The sequence below is a fragment of the Clytia hemisphaerica genome, unplaced genomic scaffold, assembly GCF_902728285.1.
Source record: "Clytia hemisphaerica strain Z4C2 unplaced genomic scaffold, Clytia hemisphaerica genome assembly, whole genome shotgun sequence".
NCBI classification, from domain to species: Eukaryota; Metazoa; Cnidaria; class Hydrozoa; order Leptothecata; family Clytiidae; genus Clytia; species Clytia hemisphaerica.
The window spans coordinates 11,674-31,675 of NW_027103532.1; the positions used below are offsets into that span (position 1 = coordinate 11,674).

Below are 20,002 nucleotides of genomic sequence, written 5' to 3' on the forward strand. Positions count from 1 at the left end.
ACCCTGGTTTTCACTGAAAAGGTGGAGTGACTTTTTTGAAAAATTTTCTTCGATTTTTGAAAAAAGTCTTACGCTTTAGAGAGACTTTTTTACAATTTATCTCTCGAAATCAAAATAGTTTTCGATAAAATCGTGAATTTTCCGACCCTTAGAGAGACTTTGGTGAAAAAACCGGCCCTTACTGTACCTTCCGTACATAACCGGCATCCATGTTTCCCTAAGTACCCCCCCCTCGGAACAGACCTAACTGAGTCTTTATAGCTATGCTACGAAAGATTTGTTAAAAAAAACTTGATAAAGAGATCTTAAACCTCAAAGAAATTTGTTTTGTGAAAAAAATTTTAAAATGGGACAACGTTGTTAACATACAAGTGAGCTAAAAAAAATACAAAAAAATTCAAAAAAACATACAACAAAATATCAAGATTTACAGTATCTTAAACACTAAGCCCTCACCAAAACTGAAACTTCAATAATTGTCTTCCTTTTCTTTATACTATCATTCATTGTCAGTTATGACCGTTTAAATGTATTTTGGACGTCGCTGAACAGTATCGAAACGGTAGTTACGTTCTTGACCTTGTTGTGGTATGTATAAAGGGTTGTGACGTGCTGGAGCATCACCCCATCTTCTTTCTTGTTGACGAGGGTAGTCATGGTGATTCATTTGCTGTTGAAAATCGTTGGTGAGTCTCTTACGATAGTCCTCGATTAAACTTCGACGACGTTGATCTAAATCGTAACGACGTACGTCATCTTGATGTCTTTGGTAGTCGTTGAAACGGTTATTGAAAAGCAAACGGTTGTGTGGCGTGTCATATTGCTGACTAAGCCTTTGACGGATTTGTTTGTACTGTTGTTGGCGTCGGGGATCTGAATACACTGGTCTACGGTTATCGTAACGTTGGGCACGCATTGCTTGGTCACGTTGGTTCAATCTGTTAAATCTTTCATCCAACATCCTGCGGTATTCATCGTACAGTTTTTGTTGGTGATCGGAAAGTTTGCCATCAGATTTTTTTGGAATTAGATTGTCGTATCTCGTTGGTCTGGCAGAGTCCTTGGTAGATGGAAGTTCATCCTTCTTAAAAAGGTCTTTGAATAAATGATCAATTTTCTTGAACTTGTCACTATCATTCAATTTGATGATTTTGAGGTTAGAGGATTTCTTTGGGTCAGCAACCTTTAGTTGAACCTTCTTGGGAACATCAGACTCCACCTCCTTTTTGTCTTCTGGTGCTTTTGGTGCATCTTTGGAAGACTTCTTCGTTTCATCTTTCGTTGAGCTCTTCACTTCATCTTTGGATATCGTCTTCTTCACTTCATCTTTGGATACTGTCTTCTTCACTTCATCTTTGGATATCGTCTTCTTCACTTCATCTTTGGATACTGTCTTCTTCACTTCATCCTTATTAGTTGTCTCCTTCTTCTCCTCAACCAAATCCTCATCATCGAACAAACTATCAACATACTTTTCCTTGCCAACTTTCTTTTGCACAGCATCTTTCTTTTTTTCTGGAACAGCTTTGTTTATCTTCTTTTCAACAGCATGATCTTCTACTTTTAACTTCTTGCTAAGGTTTGGCGAAGGTTTGTTTGAATCCTTTGATACAGTTTCGGCCTTCTTTGCTTTGAGAGAATCTTCTGGAATTACAACTTTCGCCTTTTCAGCATTATCTAAAGAAAACAAAATGTTGATTCTAAAGCGTAATGTACGTCGATTGGAAATCCCACGAGGTTAAAAATAGGACTATGATTTTTTATAAGAATCGAAGCAAAAAAGGAACATATACCATTGAGTGCGCTAGAGCCGAATCTCAACCTTTCTCGAGCAATAAAAAGCGAAGCCTTAGGATTTGCCCGGCATTCAAAATTTTATGTGACTATGTTTTAAAGACTATGTTTAGTTTGGGAAATACATGACTTCATTTCCCATTCAGGATTTTCGTATCTAACTCCTTCGGGGCTTTGAAACCAATGGGAAATACTTCCTAAATGCATCTCTTCCCCTTGAGGAGCTGTGAAATATTGTCGATCAGAGTAACTTGATATTACTACACACAAAATCATTGGTATTCAGGCCTTTAACAGTATCTACTGTATACCATCCATGGATCACTGAGACAGGGGTTACACACGACCAAACTGTTTTTATCTAGATGAATACCTTTGCTCTTTGACACATCTTTGTTGGTCAAAGGTTTTCCAAGCTCTACTGTCTCTTCTGGATTCTTTCTAGCATCTCCCCAGCCTTGTTGACGATGTGGCAATCTGTTATCAGCATTCCTCTCTAATTGTTTGAAGAAATCATCCAGTTGTTTACGTCGGTAGTAATCGTTGGGTGAAGGAGCTCTGTTTTGACGATAATATGTATCTGAAGGTTGTTGTTGGTTTGGTCGTTGGTACACGTTCAGTTGATCGTTTCGTCCTTCGTATCGCACTAAGTTCCCATACTCATCTGTGACGATGCAAAAAAAGAAGTTAGATCATACAAGTTACAACATAGGTAAATGTAAAAAGGGTTTGAATTAAAGAATTTTTATTTTGAATTCTAGAAGGATGTTAATCAAATTTTTCACCTGGGGATAAACTTTTGAAGTATTGACTTTAGGGAATTTGAAGTATTGACTTTAGGGAATTTGAAGTATTGATATTAGGGAAAGGTATTCTTGTACTTGTTCTCAAGCATTTTCGAGTTCTTTTACTTTATAAGAGGCTATCACGCTAAAATTAGCACCATATTGGTTATTAAAACGAACCTCGACACCGTTTCTATTAAAAAAGATTACACCCTGGGTAACAACAACAGCGCTCCCTTAGAAAATATTAAGTATACCTTCTTATCATTAAAAATAAAATCAAAACAAGAAATACATACCTCTATATAAAACACTGGATAAAGAAATGTTAATCAAAGCAACGAAAAATAATAATCTGGTTAGCATCTTTGCTAGCAGCTTGCTGTCAAAACACTCTTGAAAACTAAAGCTTATTTTAGACGATCAGCTTGAAATTTTTATCCACAAAACGAACAAACACACGCATTTTTTTCTTTTTTTGCATACAGCAACGTTCCACATGAGTGCTTTTGTAAATTACCCCCTCATTATGTCATTATGTCACCCTCCATCCTCGCCTAATTAGAATCATTCAAATATTAGACAAGTCTGATTGAGAAATAAGAGCTATGGTGGAGGGATCAAAGGGTGTTTACTGTATAATTATTCAGCAATGTATATTTCTAATTAATACTCAATTAATTATACCAGGTTGTTGTAACTTTATTACACAGCTTGATTTAATTTTTCACATTCGTGAGGAATTGACCAAAAAATCGACAGTGATTGTAGTTGCATGAACCATCAAATAAACACCAAATAAACAAAGTTATATAAAAAAAGATATCTAGGCTTTTCCAGTACACCCGCCATGTTAAGAGGGGGGTTTCAAGGTTTACGATGACACGGTATCGGCCTTTTTCTGTCCGGTATTTCGGTACTTTAAGAAAAAAGTACGGTATTCCGGTATTTGAAATGCTGCCGGTAACGGTAAATTGCGTAAAAATGCTTTGATATTTCGATATTTACCAATAAAACTTCGGTATTTCGGTAAGTTTAAAATCTTTCTGAACTGTTTTCTTCATAAAGAAACTTCCAAAAATCTCCTGTGGCGCTAAACTTTCTTAAAATTAAAAAAAACTACACCCCTGTTTTCTAATAACATCAGTTTACCAACAGTTTACCACCTTAGCCCCCAACGGTAGCAGGTGGCAGGGGTTCACAGGGCTCATAGCCCCTCCAGTGGCGACATCTTTGCGGGGCTCTAAAGAGAAAAAAAGCAAAGGCGCTGAAGGCACCTTTGATTATAGTCTATCCACTATCTTTTAGATAATTACTTAAAGCACTTAAAATCACATCACTGTATCTTATATTAGTTAGAGATGAATTTGATAAAAATTCCAAAGCAAATTATCCAAAGCAAAATGGACAGACAAAACCACAAAAGAGGAGTTTTAAATTCGCACACATTTCATTTTTTCCACTTGCCTCCCAGCTAGTTTTGATCAATCAACCACGCTATTCTCCTCTCCTCTCCCCAAAGGAAGGTGATCGTACTGCACTGTCTTATTCTTCTTGTGAACTCAAATGAGAATTTCAAAATATAGGTTATATAGTAAAAAACAATCTAAAGCATATTGCTTTAATTAAGCCAAATAAGAAAGTGTTTAAAATCGAAATCCTCCGTCGGCACAAACCATGGCTTCTCCTTCTCAGTCACTAAAATTCGCTTCTTCTATGCTAAGTACACGTCGAAATTTAATCAGTCTCTTCTGATATACTGAGATAACAAAAGTTGAAAAATGAAAATTTGGGAAGGGTATTCCTTGTTTCTTATTTCACCAACAATTCTTGGAGTTTGAAATACCTTTCCTTGCGAAATAGGCCTAAAATAAAATCTTAAACTTGTTGGTGACGGTATTTGGGGTTTATTTTGTCCGGTATTCCGGTATTTTGGTATTGAGTACCCCTTGAACCCCCCCCCCCTTAAGATGGTTTAAAGTAAGGAGATTTTTAGATTGAAAGAAATACAAAAGCATGATTTATTTTTTGTGTACGTACATAAACTTCATCCATCTGTCTTTCATGATGTTGTTCAAAGCCGTAAGATGTTCTTAACTTGTTCTTAACATTTCGGCCATCGAAGCCTTATGTACTTATATAGTTTGTTCTTATAAATAAACGTGTAGTCTTGAAGACCTTTCATTACAAAAAGAATCACTGGAGGATCTGCGAGGTTGGTACTTTTTGGCATGCTACATGACCGAGGAAAGCAAGTCAACAACGTTAAGGACTCTGACCATAGTGAATTTTTTCATATTTGCCATTTACAAAAATATAGATTTCTGCCTGATGTAGCCAAAGAAAAGAATGAAATGTTATACATTTTCTGTTAGGCCAACCATTCCTAGATCAGAAAATTGAAAAATCACAATGAAAAATTATGATGAAGAAGAAAATGAAGACTTTTGCGAAGAACAGTATTTCAACTTTAAAGACCGCTTATTTTCGGCGAAGAAAAAACATTTTGAAAAGATTTTTGCATTAGAAGGTGTATGTTTAACTTTAACCAAACTAAAAAAAGATTTTCGGAAAAGCGGTTTTTGACCAATTCTTCATCCCAATTTTTCGTACAAAAAGAGTCGTAACTTTTGCTACATCAATTTAGAAAATTTTTTCCGAACAATTTCAAATAGTTCATTTCTTTGCGGGCAATTAAAAAAAACTCTAAAGTTAATTATTCAAAACGTTAATTACCCATTGAAACTTAGCATTGTTTGTATAAGAGGGTAATATAACATTTGATTCAGGAAAAATCTAACCTTAATTCGTAGCAAAGATCTACGGGTTTCGATGACACTCATCTAGATCCACATGACCACCGTATACACGTTTTTTTTTATAAGAACAAACTATATAAGAACATAAGGCTTCGAGGCCCAAAAATTTAAGAACATTCTAAGAACATACTAAGGCTTTGGAGACTTAAAAACATGCAATTTCTTAAGAAATTACATCAAAATGCTAAAAAAATGCTGAAAATAAGAACATTTTAAGAACATTTTTAGGCTTCAAATCCAAAAAACTAAGAACATCCGAAGGCTTCGAAAATTTTTGACGTTCTTATAAAAAAAAAAACGTGTAGGCTATTTTGCAAAGATATTTCTAGACCACGCTGGACACACAACCAATTTAAAAGTACAATTTTGAAAGTAAATGTAATATGAGAGTAATATTATCACATATAATACGTATAATACATATACCTCCTATAATATACTTATTTGCCTTAAACACGTGCGCTGAGAGCATGGAAAGCTATTTTCCACTGTCAATTCATATCCATTTATATTTCTTGCATCACATTGAGTATAAATATAATTCTTGATTAAAGTGACTTTAGAACCATTGTATTTTATAATGTGATCAAAATTTTTATTAAAAAGTGTCAATTCCAATGATAAAATGACAAAAGAAAGTGTGATTATTTTTCTAGCTCTATAAGCTATCTCTACGAATTTTTTGAGGCTAAGACCCGGGGGGGCACTGGGTTTGCGGACTGACGGTATGTGCGGGCCAAAAATTGGCTTTTAAAATTGCACCCTTACAGTGCAGCAAAAATCAGTGAAAATCATACCCTTAGAGTGGCATTTCCCCCAAATTTTCGATCCCTTTCGTGCAAAAAATGGTCAAAATTCTAGCATTTTTGGTCAAAATATCTAGATTTTTCAAGAATTTTCTGAAATTTCTACCCTTACAGTGCATCTCTAGTTTTTCCGACCCTTACAGTGCACTTTAAACATATTGGAAAAGGTACCCTTAGGACCCGCACATACCCGTCGGTCCTTTTGCCCAGCTGCCCCCCCCCCCCGGGGGCTAAGATGACTGTCAACTTATATCCTTTTATACAATAAGCATCACTTGCAGTATGATCAATATTTTTGGGGAATTTGTTTGATAATCATTGTATTTAAAGATTGTGTCAATATTTATACAAGAACGTGTCATGTTGTCAGCATTATGACAATGACATAACAGTACTAAGTATTTTGGCTTTGCTAGCCAGCATCTTACCATTTTCATGATCTTAAAGTCAATAATATGTTTAGTACTGGCTAATTTGAAATTTGTACTTTTGGGCTACATTAGTTTAATTGGAAAATTTTCGGTCGCCGTAAAGTTTTACGAACTCCCCAACTCGAAACTAGCAACTCCCCAACTCACCAACTAGAACATTACCTAGACTCCTCTAGTCTAGTCTTGTAAACCAATGCAGTGTCTGTTTTCAAATCTTGAATTCTCTATACCTACTGAATTTTTAAAATATGCATGATACAGTAATTATGCATGGCTGTATCATTAATATGCTGGAATACATAATTATTCAATATGGCTGCCTCTTTAAAAAAAGGTCTACTGTTTACAAGCTATTTAAATGCTTTAAAACTTTGAGCCACATTTTTTTCTTTGTTGCTACATTAAAGATAGATTTTTACTTTGTCGTAATGTAAATTTATTGTAAAGTTTTATTTTTTGAGTTTAGTTCATCTGCAGTAGTATTTTTTCAGTAATCCTTAAATCTTGTGAATAAAGTAACATTTAACCAGACTTATTGCCCTCATTATATTCAAATTTGTATTTTTTTTAGGACTGATAAGTACATATTCTTAAACACCAAATCAAAGCAAACAATTGTTAACATGCCAGTTCTTTCTGGACAAATATATATGTATATTTTATTATGTGTGCTTTTTTATATAATTTCAATAATGACCTTCATTTTTAAGGAAATATTTAGTCGCAATTTTGCGATTCTTGTTGTTAGTTTATTAGCTGCCTGCTTCCGCTGGTTAAATTACTGTAAACCTCTGAGGCAGATCACTATCATACTACCGTGAGTATCACAGCGTATGAATATTACATATAAATCTGTGAAGACAAACCTGAGTACGCGTTGAATTAAGGGCTCTGACCATAGTGAATTTTTCATAATTGCCGTGTTTAAAATGTGTTTTCTGACTGATTTAACCAACAAATATATGGCATGTTATACATTTTCTGTTAGACAAACTATTCCTGAATCTGAAAATTCAAAAATTGCAATGAAAAAATTTGATGAAGAAGAGAATGAAGACTTTTGCGAGGAAGAGTATTTCAACTTTGAAAAGCTTAGTTTCGGCGAAGAAAAAACATTGTGAAAAATTTTTCGCAGGAGATGGTGTATCTTTTACCAAACAATAAAAATTTTTGCGGAAAATTTTGTAAATGCTTGTTTGTCTCGAAATCTTCAAAATAGTGGTTTTTCGTCAATTTTTCATCTGGATTTTGCTTAAAAAAACAGTCATAACTTTTGACACATTTTTTTACAAAAATTTTCCGCAAAATTTAAAATGGTTCAATCCTTTGCGGATAGTTTAAAGAAATTTTGAAACAAAAAGGTTAATTAGTCATTAAAACTTAGCATTTTTTATAAAAGAAGGTGATGCAACATATTATTAACGTCTTTTTAAAGTTCATAACGTCATTTCTGCAATTAAATTCTTAATTATTCTGAAGGGATTTGATTAAAAAGCAATTTATAAAGGTAATTCTTTGTTGAATGTGTTAAAGAACCTAAAACATAACTTTTATGTTCAAATACTAAAATCAATTTTCCAACTATGGTCAGAGCCCTCAAATATCGGTGTAACGCCGATATTTGACTCAATGCGTACTATGCGAAAACAAAAGTAAATATGGCAATAATACAGGATCTTGCATGAAGCCGTACCAATCAAACCACGAACAAGAAACATAGAAAAGATTCAGTGAAAGAGAATAATCTCAGAACATAACATACAGTTTTTTATATAATTGCGACCAAGGGATTGAAAACTCAGCTTTTGATATATCTTGTACCATGTGAACATTAACCCTTTAAGTACCATGGTCATTTTCTTCTAAGTTTTTTAAAGAGAATCGCTAGTTCAAACTTTAAAGGCTTATCTCTCCGGATCTAGAAGGAGTTAGAAGCTTGTTCATAGCTGCTGGCATCCACTAAACGGATTCGTGCTCCTTATATAGGATGCTTAATAAGCTATATTTCCTTTGTCCAGAGATTTGCCGCCTTTAGCCGATATACGGCTAAAGACATTTTTAGCTGGCGAGTGTCTACAAATATAACATTACGTAATGTTTAAATTTTCTGTGAGGCACCAAATCATAGATTGGAAAATATATTTGGATTTTGAAAAAAAAGTAGGCGGAAGGAAGTTTGCTTGTCTTTCTTCCTCCTTTCTTGTTTAATGTGGAGATTTTGTAAAAGATGAGAAATTAGATTTATTGAATTTAAGTGCCCTGATGTATCTTCTGTGTGCACCAACAAAATTTTGCTTCATAAAACTACATTTTGATGCTTTAATTTGGACTTGAGTGTATAATTTTTTACCACACTGGATTCGTTGATCACTTTGGCTCCAGATAATTGTTTTGTCAGTTCTACAGATTATTTCAAGATATTCTAGTTATGTATATACAGTACATTTTGGGAGTCATATTGAATATTTCTGACATTACTTCTTTATGATTCTACAAAAGGGAGTGTTGTTGTTCCTTCAACAAGGGCCTTTAAATGTTAAAACAAACAAAGAACTTTTCTTCAGCTTTGGCATTTCACTTTTTAATACTGTGTGGCCTTTGTATCTATTCAGGTACTTAGCTTCAATTCTTTGAAGAGATTGGACTGTTTCTGGTTGTTTTCTTTCACTTTTGTGTTCATATTTGTATTTTTTGAGCTTCGACCGAAGAGCTGATGGAAAAGTTTTGATAAATTTACAGACCAGATATCTTATAAAAGCAAAAGTCAAAAATAAATCTACAGACTGTACAGAATGCGCGCATCAGATTGTTTTTTTTATCTTTTTTCTGTTTTGTTTTTCTGGTCTGGGATTCGAATTTCAAATGTAAACATTCCATTGAAAACGTTCGAAACGATCGTTTTTGCGCGCACATCAATGTCAATCAAATTACTCGCCAAGATTTCCTTTGCGAACCGGAAAGCGGTTGGTAGATCATTAAGCAGACCTATACTACCTGTGAATTTGTAGACTAGGTCTGCGATTCAGACTAAAGAAGCGCTGGATGGGCGGCGGTGAAGGGGGGAGTAGGAAAGGTGCCCAGTAGTAAAGCTTCAAATTAATTCGCTAGAGGACAGAATCAAGTAAAGTAGGGTCAATTTTTGAGGTTCTTTGAATCACTCGTTGACCAAAAATGGTCAAAAAACGGTCAAAATCTTAAAAAAGTGAATTTTTATCGAATTTTTGCTTTTTTTTTACTTTTTGACTTAAAATCTCGCTGGAAAGACTCACTTTTGATTTTTTTTTTGCTTGACCATGAAACCCAATCCAATTCCTACGAGTTAGACCAAAAATGACGATTTCTAACTCAAACTGGGCATTACAGGAGGGCTTCGCCTTCCTATATATAGCCCATGTCTAATATACTCATCATTTACTTAAAGGCTTAAAGAATAAAAACATGAATCGAAATAATCTTCATCGTTTGAAAAAATCATGATTTTTTTAGAGGAAATTATTTCCATGCGCCTTTCGGTGACTTTGGTTCTTTGTTTTTTTCGAAAAAAATTAACAAGTAATTTCAGATTCAAAATCATTTTTTCTGTGCAATAAACTACTTGAAATTACAAAACAAAAATATTAACTGAAATTTTAGAGCTTGCCTTGAGATGACTACTAAAGTAAATTGCTAAAGTAAAAATTAATAAATATTATGTTCCTCTAGCCCTTAATCAAAGACATTTAAAAAGTTGGATAACTCTAATTAGCAGGAATTTTCCCCATCTCCCAGTCAGGAGACACTTAATTTGCGGACATTTGCGGAAAATATAATACGTTAAATAGTATGAAACTCTAGTTCCTCCTTACAATAACCGAGATAACCGAATATTGTTGAAGAGGAGTCGAGTTAGTAAAAAATTGAAACATGCACGTGATTATTCAAATTATTTGTCAGTATTTGGAGGTGAGGTTGTTGTTACTATGGCATTCGGCGGATAAATCATATTCGCATTCCTTTGGATATTGATATACAAATCGTTATTGGGAAAGAATAACCACTTTCCACCAAAATCTAAATCACCATTATATTGCTGCTCTTGTGGGTTGAAGATATTCTTTTTTATTTCCACATTTCCAATATGGGTTTCAAAATTGACTTCTTCGATATCCACATCACATTTTAATTGGATACCGCATCGTCTGCGCTTGATCTTATTTTCAAGAATATGAATTCCAAGATCCCGATTATGTTCACGCAATGCGTCCCCAAGGTCATTAGCAGGGTCATCACCTTGGGGCTTGATGATGATTGCAGAAGCTTCGTCGGTGGTTTCTAGATAGTTTTTCTCCAAGCTGATCTTTTTTGATGGTATGGAGATATAGACTGCTGGATTATTTTCACATTTGATGAAATTTTCTCGAACATCAGTGCTCTTGCAGCAAAATATTGCTAACTGTCCATTAATTTTGTTGTTGTGAATGACACCGTCCCTTTGGTAGGAAAATGATACGTTGTCACATTTATTTGTTGTACCTGCAATAACTTCATTATCGGTGAATTTGTTACCTTGATGCAAAGTGAATGGATTAGCATTAAGATAACCATTCATTTGCTGACCGTGATGATTACCATATGGACCAGGATAGTAAACAGTCATACGGTTTCGATTTTTACCTTCCATTGGAAGACTTTCGAATTTGCAATTTTTCACATTAGAATTACTTCCAACCACTTCTAAACATGGAAAAAGCTTATTGGTTGTCTCCTTAATATGAATGTTCCTCATTTCGAAACCATCCCCAGTTACACGGATACCATACTCATTGATATGTTTAACAAGCACAGTTGGATTTTTCGTGTCTCCGCCGTACAGCTTCACATTGTTGGCAGTGATTTGCAGCCCTCCAACAGGAAGATCTTGTTCACCATCCAATTGTAGAATATATGTCGTATTTTGTCGTATATTATTTTCTTGTAGTTGGTTAATGTTGTCGACTATAATGCGGCGGCCATCATCATTTGGAACGGAAAAGATAGTAGGATTCCATTCTGGCTGTTGCAAAGGTTCAGTTGATGGATCCAAGTCTACATCAAAAACACCTTGTTGAATCATGACTGCTTATTACTTCAAGCTTGTATGAGGAATATTCACATAGTGCCACCTTTTTTATAGCTGTTTGGTTGTTGAATATGTCTTTATCATTATACAATACAGACTTAAAATCCATTATAACTCAGTAACTCAAGTAATTTCACCTAGACAAGAAAGAAAATTTAATTATACTTATGAGTATTTCCAATGATACAAATGATAAATACTTCTTTTAATTTAATTTAACTTGATATTTAATCCGTCTAACAATTAAGAAATATCCGGTAAGTGAACGTCTAGCTTTTTGATGATTAGCAAATTCAATTTGTGGATTTGTTTGAATTGAATAATTAACTTACGGTATGTGGCCCCCAAAACGGCGATCAAATTTAAAATTTCTCTCAAAGCTAGAGGAAAAGACGTTTTACAAAAATTTTTCTTGCATGCAAAACTTTAACATCTCTACTTTATTTCCCGACAGTTCTTTTTCAAAATTTTCAATTTCAACAATATTTTTCAATCGCTTAAAGATAGGTAGCTTTTTTCTAATGGCCCCCAAAACGGAGGTTTGCAATTTTAGCGATTTCTCGCGATATTTTTAAGATATGAATACAAAATTTTGACCATAGTTTTGAAATGTGATTTAGAGGGTTTTGGGCATAAATTAGTTTGATAAAATTTTTACAGTACACCCCTGGTTGTCAAAATGCAGGTTTGGGACCCCCAAAACGGAGGTGTAGCTAAAATTAAATTATTAAGCCCAGTGGTAATAGGAGGAAAAACTATGAACATATTTGTGTTTACCCTTAAATTTACGACCCGATAGATGTAAAATTTACGATTTTTATGAAATATTTCAAGATTTTCGGTATTGCAAAGTCCAAACTGAAAATTTCGAAATTTTCAAAATGACAATTTAGATTTAACAACGCCTTAATCAAGTTTCTGAAAATCAATGTCTTTTCAAAATAGTTCCATTCATGTATGGAAAAAGCTGTGAAAATTTGAGAAGAAAAGCTTAACTGAAACTGAAAATATTAAGCTTTAAAGGTATTTTTTTCTCCTTTATTTTGCAGAAAAATGACAGAATTTGCCATTTTTGCTGATTCAGCGAAAATTTTTATATATAATGTTAATTTTTTGTTATAAGCTATTAACTCAACCTGATAGGAATGGAATTCCACGATTTTTTGCTGTTTCTCATATTTAGAATTTTCGGTTTTATCAATGCTGATTCTAGGGTCCCAAAATACTGGTTGACCTTTAAGATGCTATATCTTTTACCCATCCTCCAAAGTCACAGATGTATCTGCATTTTCTGAACGGCATTAGGTGTAGAAAGTTTCCTATACCCCATTTTCATAACTTATTTCCAATATCCAAGGAGCTAGAGTGAGTTATATGCAATTTTTATTTAATTTTAGTGTTAAAATATCTCCTTCATTCGCAAATATGTTATTTTGAATCTGTCTCAAACCATCAAAAACATACTCATTTTTTAGTGTAACCAACATTCTTTCTAAATAAACAAAAATCGTTTAATTCTGATAAATCTACAAGTCAGAATCCTCATTTTAATGACAACCTCCGTTTTGGGGGCCGTCTCCGTTTTGGGGGCCATATACTGTATAGGAAAATTTCAATCGTGCATGTTAATATTTTGTTTTTAAATAAAGCTTTCTATAGTGCGAGTAAAACTATCCCCGCCAGCTTTAGGCTTTATCTCGTATAGCCCTTTTCATAAGTTCGTCCTGTTATTCCTGCTATCCCGCTGATGCTCACAGCAAGCATAGAGGTAATAAGAAATAGATGGAGAATTAACTCCTTTTGTTTCATTGTACTTAATCATCGGAAGCAAACGGCTCCTTGGTTGCAATGGGAAAAAGTGATCAATTTTGTGTGCACTTATGGGACTATTTAAGTTCATTCTTTTTAGTAAAAAGTTGGAGATTTGATATATCACAGAAAAGTGTTAACAAGGGGTATTTTGGGTCCCATATCTTCCGAAGGACTTTTACGATACAATGGTTCGAACAGATAGTAGAATTTCGATTATGAGTCCTCGAAATCTTTCACGAATAGAATCCTTCTTTGTTGTTGACACAATTATCCGAGCGGATATTAAATAAAAGGTTGAGCATTTGAGTGATCAAAAAATATCGCGTGTTGGGATAGAGATACGCTAGATGCGGAGCCTACTCACTTATTAAGATTTTCGCGCTAGTGACGTCAAATTTTATAAAAATACACGGCGTTGACAAGTTCTCCACCGTAGACGCGAAAGTGGTAACAAGTGATAGACCAACAGAGCGATTAAAATCGCGTGTTGAGACAGAGATAGGTTAGTTGTGAGCCTAAGTACTCGCTTATCAAGATTTTCGCGGGTTTTCGATACGCCAATCTGTCACATTATAGCGCCCAAATGATTTTTGCAAATATTGTCGAGTCAACAAAAGTTTTCTGTGAAGAATGAAGAAAACCAAAATATTGCAAAAACGAAATGGTTGACTGATGGGTGGTTATTTGCATGTAGCTAAACTCGTTATTGACAGTTTTTAGAGTTTTTCATCGATGTTGAATTGATTATGTGCAAATTTTACTTCTCTGTCTGGGTTTCCAAAGTTTTGAACTTCTATCGACAAGTCACTAGCATAGCAGATAGTATTATTTCTCTTGTCTTGGAGCTACTAACTACTATTTTTCCGTCGATCAAATGGAAACGTTCACCTCAAACACTATAGTTTGCTTCGTTGTTGCATTATTTCGAATTATCTTTGCAGAATAAATCAATCAACCATTTCAAGGTTCTTTTTTACATTTTAATCTGCTTGCAAACGGCCCTATTTCATACTTATTTTCGAAAGATGGAGGGTTACAAACTTTTCTACAAAAAACCGTGTCAGAAAACGGTGCAGCCATTTATGTCAAAGATACGATTACTCGTCACGAACGTAAAGATATTACCAAAAACCATAAAGACCTATTGAGGTAGTTATTGTCAAGGCTAAAAGCAAAAATTAAAACAATTCGTATTTGATCGTAACTGTGTATCAGCCAAGTTCCAAAGAAGAAGATAAGTTATTATGGCTTGAAAAGTTTGATAAGTTATTGGCTGATTTGAATGTTAAATGGAACGGGCCAATCTTTATCGCAGGAGACACCAACATTGACCTGCTTGGAGAGATCAAAGAATCTACCAGGAGATATAAAGACATTCTTTACTCCATGAATTTGAAGAAACATATCACCAAGGCTACAAGACACGGGAAAATTTTAATTGATCACATTAGTAGTAATATCTCAACCAAAATCATCCATACTGATGTAATTCACACTGACGAAGTAAGTGATCATGATATGCCATACGTTATTGTTAACATAAAAAAAGAACGCTTTCAACCGAGATATAAATACATTCGAGACGAAAAGAATTTTGACATCAATTCTTTCACATCCGACTTTCAACAACTTCCGTTATCCCTTGTATTTAGTTTCGACGACCCCAATGATCAGATATCGATTCTCAATAAACTTGTATATGACTGTATCGAATCACACGCTCCATTGAAAAGAGTACGGATAACCAGGCCGATTGCACCGTGGATTAAAGATCCAAAAATTATTTAAGAACGTCAATTACTCGAAGATGCACGTGCTATCATGCACGCTATAAAGAGATTCTTAAAGCATACAAAAAAACTGTAAAGAGCTTAAAAATGAATTTCTTCGGAAAGCTCTATCTTCGAAAAATCCATCGATAGTCTGGAGAACAATTGACCGAATTTTAACCAAGCAGAACACTAAAATAAACCACGAACCTTTCGACATGAACAATTAGTATATGTAATCACATGATAACGAGTGCAATTCGAATATAATTGCACGAGTGATTTTTTTGCTATTAATTTTCCGAGTCCGAAAGGACGAGGAAAATTCGAAACAAAAAGATCACGAGTGCAATTTTCGAATTGTACGAGTTATTATGTGATTACGAGCTAATCGCACAATGGCTTTCACTACTTTTTTCCAGTTAGGAAAGTAAATTACAGAAATTAAACCGAGAGTTTTATATTTTTATCTGCTCTCTATGTTTTTCTTTTATTGTTGTTCATAGTTTTTCTTTCTCACAAAATGAATTTTGAATGCAATTAAAACGTTCGATGAAAAAAAAGATGTAAGAAAAAACATTAAAATCAATTTTGTAAACATTGGCGCGGCATTGAAGAGTGTGATTAACGATTAATTGCTCTCTACAGGATGCAATTAACGATTAATTGCTCTCTTTGAAGGCGCGCCAAATGAGAAAAAATAACTCATCGTGCGATTACTATTGTAATCTTGCTTCTAACCTCACAAAAAAAAAACTAATAAAACACCCCTGTGTCACAGACCCGGTGGACCCCCCACCCCGGTGGAAAAATAGGCCAAAAAATCGTCCCCAGTGGAAAAAATATCCTACAATTTCAACCCCACTGCGAAATTGCTCTATGATTTTATCCCCGTTGAAAACTGAATGTAAAAAATTGCACTCCAAAACCATCTCCACTGAAATTTTCGAGCTGGAAACAATAGATTTTCTATCCCCATTGGCATTTTGATAGAAATTTTCATCCCCACTGAGGGAAAAAGTTCTACCGGGGCACTGAGACAGGGGTGTAATAAACCTGCAAATTATGATAATTTACTGGGTAACCCATCCATCGAAAATGATGAGAATGTTTTTACAATCAAGCATACGAATTATGAAGAGGTCTTGTGTATACTTAAAAAACTGAAAAATGATTGCTCAAGCGGGTATGACAATATACCGGTAGGATACCTGAAGCCGGTCAATGAGTATCTTGTATCTCCTCCAGTTAACATTATAAACAATTCAATTGATAAACACTTATTCCCAGATAAGTGTAAGATAGCTCGAGTCAGCCCAGTCCCAAAAATTGACCATCCAACGAAATTAAAAGACTACAGACCAATATCAATCCTACCGGTTTTATCGAAAGTCTACGAACGTGTTATTTTAACACAATTATGCGATTTCATTGAAAGGAATTCACTTTACCGTCCAAATCAATCTGGATTTCGGAAAGGGCACACCACAACAACGCTACTCTTAAAACTACGTGGTGATATAATCAAAGCTATGAATAAAAATGAAATTACACTATCAATTCTTATCGACTACTCCAAGGCATTCGATACGATCGACCATTTTACCCTCATTGATAAACTTAAAAAGTTAAACTTTAGTTCCATGCCATTGCAAATCATTATAAGCTATCTTACAAACCGTCAGCAGTTTGTGCAAGTGAACGATAAAAGATCACCCGTTCAACCCATTCACTTTGGTGTCCCTCAAGGTAGTATTTTGGGTCCAGTTTTATTTAACCTATGTTACTGAATTATCTGACCAAATCTCCTCTCTCAGTATCCAATATGCTGATGACACAACACTTTATCGTCACTCAAAAATTCGTGATATACTCCAATGCATCCGGGAAATCGAGACTGATATCGAATCACTTTCCACCTGGTCAGCTGATCATAATCTCTTGTTCAATGCTGATAAACTGCAATACATCATCTTTTCAACCAAACGTCATATCACAAATTATGTAGTGACTACTCGTATCTTATTTCTTGTTCAAAAAAATCAATTGAACAAAAAGATGTCGTCAAGCTTATTGGTCTTCATTTTGATAAAAATCTATCCTGGTCCGGCCATATCAACCAAATTATAAAATCCAGTCATGGTACCATTCGAGCTCTTCGTAATTTCAAATGTTTCACACCATTTAAAGTTCGGAAATCACTCGCTGAAGCTATAGTGCTATGTCAGTGTTTTTTACACTTTTGGCAAAAACGTGAAAATTTGGGCACTTTTTTGAAACCAAATTTTAGAGAGCAAGTTTTTGTTCATTTTCAAATTTAGTGGTTCTATTGGAGAGAGAAAAGATTGAAGATTCCATTCCTTTTTAAATGAACTATATAGCGTTGTTGGCCCAGCGCTAGCAAATGGGCCTTTCAAGAGGAACTTTCCGTCTGTCCTGTCTGTCCGCAGTCCATGCCGTGTTCTGTTTTTCTGTCCTCTCTCACTCCTGTCCGTGCCATGGTTGCTTTTCTTGTGCGATTCAATCGGGGGCATTTGCATAAAATTTAATCGATTTGTTCGGGTCGTCTAAGGCAGCCTGATGTAAACAATATCGATTCTACTGCGGCCGTGGGTTTATTTGCTCCGAATCGAATCCAAGATGGCGCCTGAGATTCACGTTTTGGTTGTCGGTCAATGTTTTGATTTCTTTATGGATCTTGAGACTTATAAAGGAAAGTTTACTGTTTCAAATATTTTTCAATTACTTAAGTGTAGCTCTGACTTGCACCCACAGAAGTGGATGCTCATACTTATTGACCTAAAAGCTTTAAAAGACTATTTTGAAAGTTGTATTTTTTACACTGATTTTGCTTGATTTTTTCATCGATGTTTTCTCATTATTGTTCAAAATGAAGGTTCAAACACCAACCAGTATTACAGGTATGTTCTCTTATGTAATGTTTATTACTCTCTTGCTATCGCCTTGATGATTAAGAGGAATTAGGCATGTTATCAGAATAATTATAACTTAACGTGTGCGAAATGTGTTCAGGCTTTTATAATCGACAAAAAAATTTGTTCAAACAGGAAGAGGTTGACTAGATTGGGACTAGATTAGCCTTTATTTGTACTGTTGGATATTTTGATACTTTTTCTGGATAAAATTATGGTCAAATTTTATATTTGTTGAGCTTTTTTAAAGGAGTCTCGAGATGATGCTCAGTTTTTTTAGTTTATACCAGACATAATTAATAATGAAACTTTTCAAAGGTCGCTGCACTAAAATTGTGAGTATTCGATTAAGTTCGACAAACTTTGAAAACAGGAAATGTTCAACAAATTCGACCAAAACTCTGTTCAACAAAGTTTGACAACAAGAAATGTTTGACAAATTCGACAAAAATTCCGTTCAACAAAGTTCGACAGTTGAAAACAAAACCAGTTATTTCAACGGTCACACTCTCTAAGAGAAAACGCAAGTTCAGATTTATTATTTTAGTAAGTGAGGACAGCGATAAATTCGAATTTCCCACTATAAATTTTTTGTTCAATATACCGTGAAGTCGGGTAACTTGCATCAGTGGAGGCTAACATGCATAGCCCTCCAATGAATGACCTGTCTGGTCCTTAAAATACAAAGTTAAATCAAAACAAAAATGGTAGAGTACAGCTGAGAGCGAAGCTGCGTAGTTCATTTGTTTTTAAATTTTGCTGCTTTAATTGGTCAGTCATTTGTAAAAGCGACACAAGCCAGTATCATATCATATATATTAAGTCTCTTTATTATAGGTCTAGTCTAAAAATATAGAACAAGATCGTTACACATGCACACTACTTGTACATGGGTCAAATGAAATATCTCTTAAAAAAAAAACTGCTGTGAAACCGATATGCGGTCAGTCTGTGTAACTGTAAGAAAATAAAATATGTATGGCCGTCATGGCGACTAGTCCTCCTCAGCAAATCGTACTGGGGCTCTCCGTGGTCTCGTTGACCTACGAACAAAATCGTGTCTATTTGGGTGAACGTCTTCGTGTTGTGGGGCAGGGTTGGCGACTTCACCATCTCGTTGGAGGAGCACTTGTTGTGGTGGAGTTGGTTCCTCGAAGTCCCATTGCTTCTGCGTGTTTCTGTTGTCCTCATCGGCGTGTTGTTGTTGTTGTCGTTGATTCTCAGGTTTCTTGTAGATTTTCCATTTCTGCGCGTCTCTTGTGATGGTTCGATCTGGTCGTGATGCTGTGATTTGGTGTCCATTGATTGAGATGACTTCATATGGCGATGGGTCGAAGGGTGGTTTGGATTTGGTGCTCTTTTGTTTCAGGAGAACAGTGTCCCCAAGCTGGATGTTGTGATGCTTGACGTATGGCTTGTTGTCTTTGTAGTGGGATTGTTTCATCTTCTGCGCATTTTCCTTTTCTCTTGCTTCGGTGATGTCTTTTCTGCTGGCTGTTTCATCTTGCTGTGGTAGACGTGAGTGGAATTTTCTGCCAAACAGGAGCTCTGCCGGGGCCTTTCCGGTTGTTGGGTGTGGTGTGGCGCGGTACATCTGTAGAGTCTTGTTCAGCTCTGCTTTAGGATCATTCTTTTCGACGATGGCTGTGTGCCAGACTTTCTTGCAAATTTTCATGAAGGCTTCCGCAAGGCCATTCGCTTCCGGATCATCCGCGCTGAGCGTTGGTTCGTGACGGATACCTGCCCACTTGAAAT

The 20,002-nt window shown here is 35.1% G+C and overlaps 1 protein-coding gene across 1 annotated transcript; it reads right to left on the reverse strand.

The window, feature by feature from the left end:
• Positions 1 to 305: 305 nt before the first annotated feature.
• LOC136799691 (probable inactive protein kinase DDB_G0270444) lies at positions 306 to 3,097 on the reverse strand. The gene is made up of 3 exons (XM_067056404.1): positions 2,879 to 3,097; positions 2,168 to 2,458; positions 306 to 1,677 (listed from the first exon to the last, which is right to left on the reverse strand). The coding sequence occupies exons 1-3, from the start codon at positions 2,943 to 2,945 to the stop codon at positions 524 to 526; spliced, it is 1,512 nt and encodes a 503-aa protein (XP_066912505.1). The 5' UTR covers positions 2,946 to 3,097; the 3' UTR covers positions 306 to 523.
• Positions 3,098 to 20,002: the final 16,905 nt, after the last annotated feature.

What these genes read in the sequence shown, in the direction of transcription:
- LOC136799691 (XM_067056404.1), bottom strand. Translation starts at nt 2,945, where the DNA reads ATGCTAACCAGATTATTATTTTTCGTTGCTTTGATTAACATTTCTTTA. An exon ending in ATCCAGTGTTTTATATAGAG is followed by an intron (nt 2,459 to 2,878) that starts GTATGTATTTCT and finishes GCATCGTCACAG; the next exon opens with ATGAGTATGGGAACTTAGTG. An exon ending in AGATGTGTCAAAGAGCAAAG is followed by an intron (nt 1,678 to 2,167) that starts GTATTCATCTAG and finishes TGTTTTCTTTAG; the next exon opens with ATAATGCTGAAAAGGCGAAA.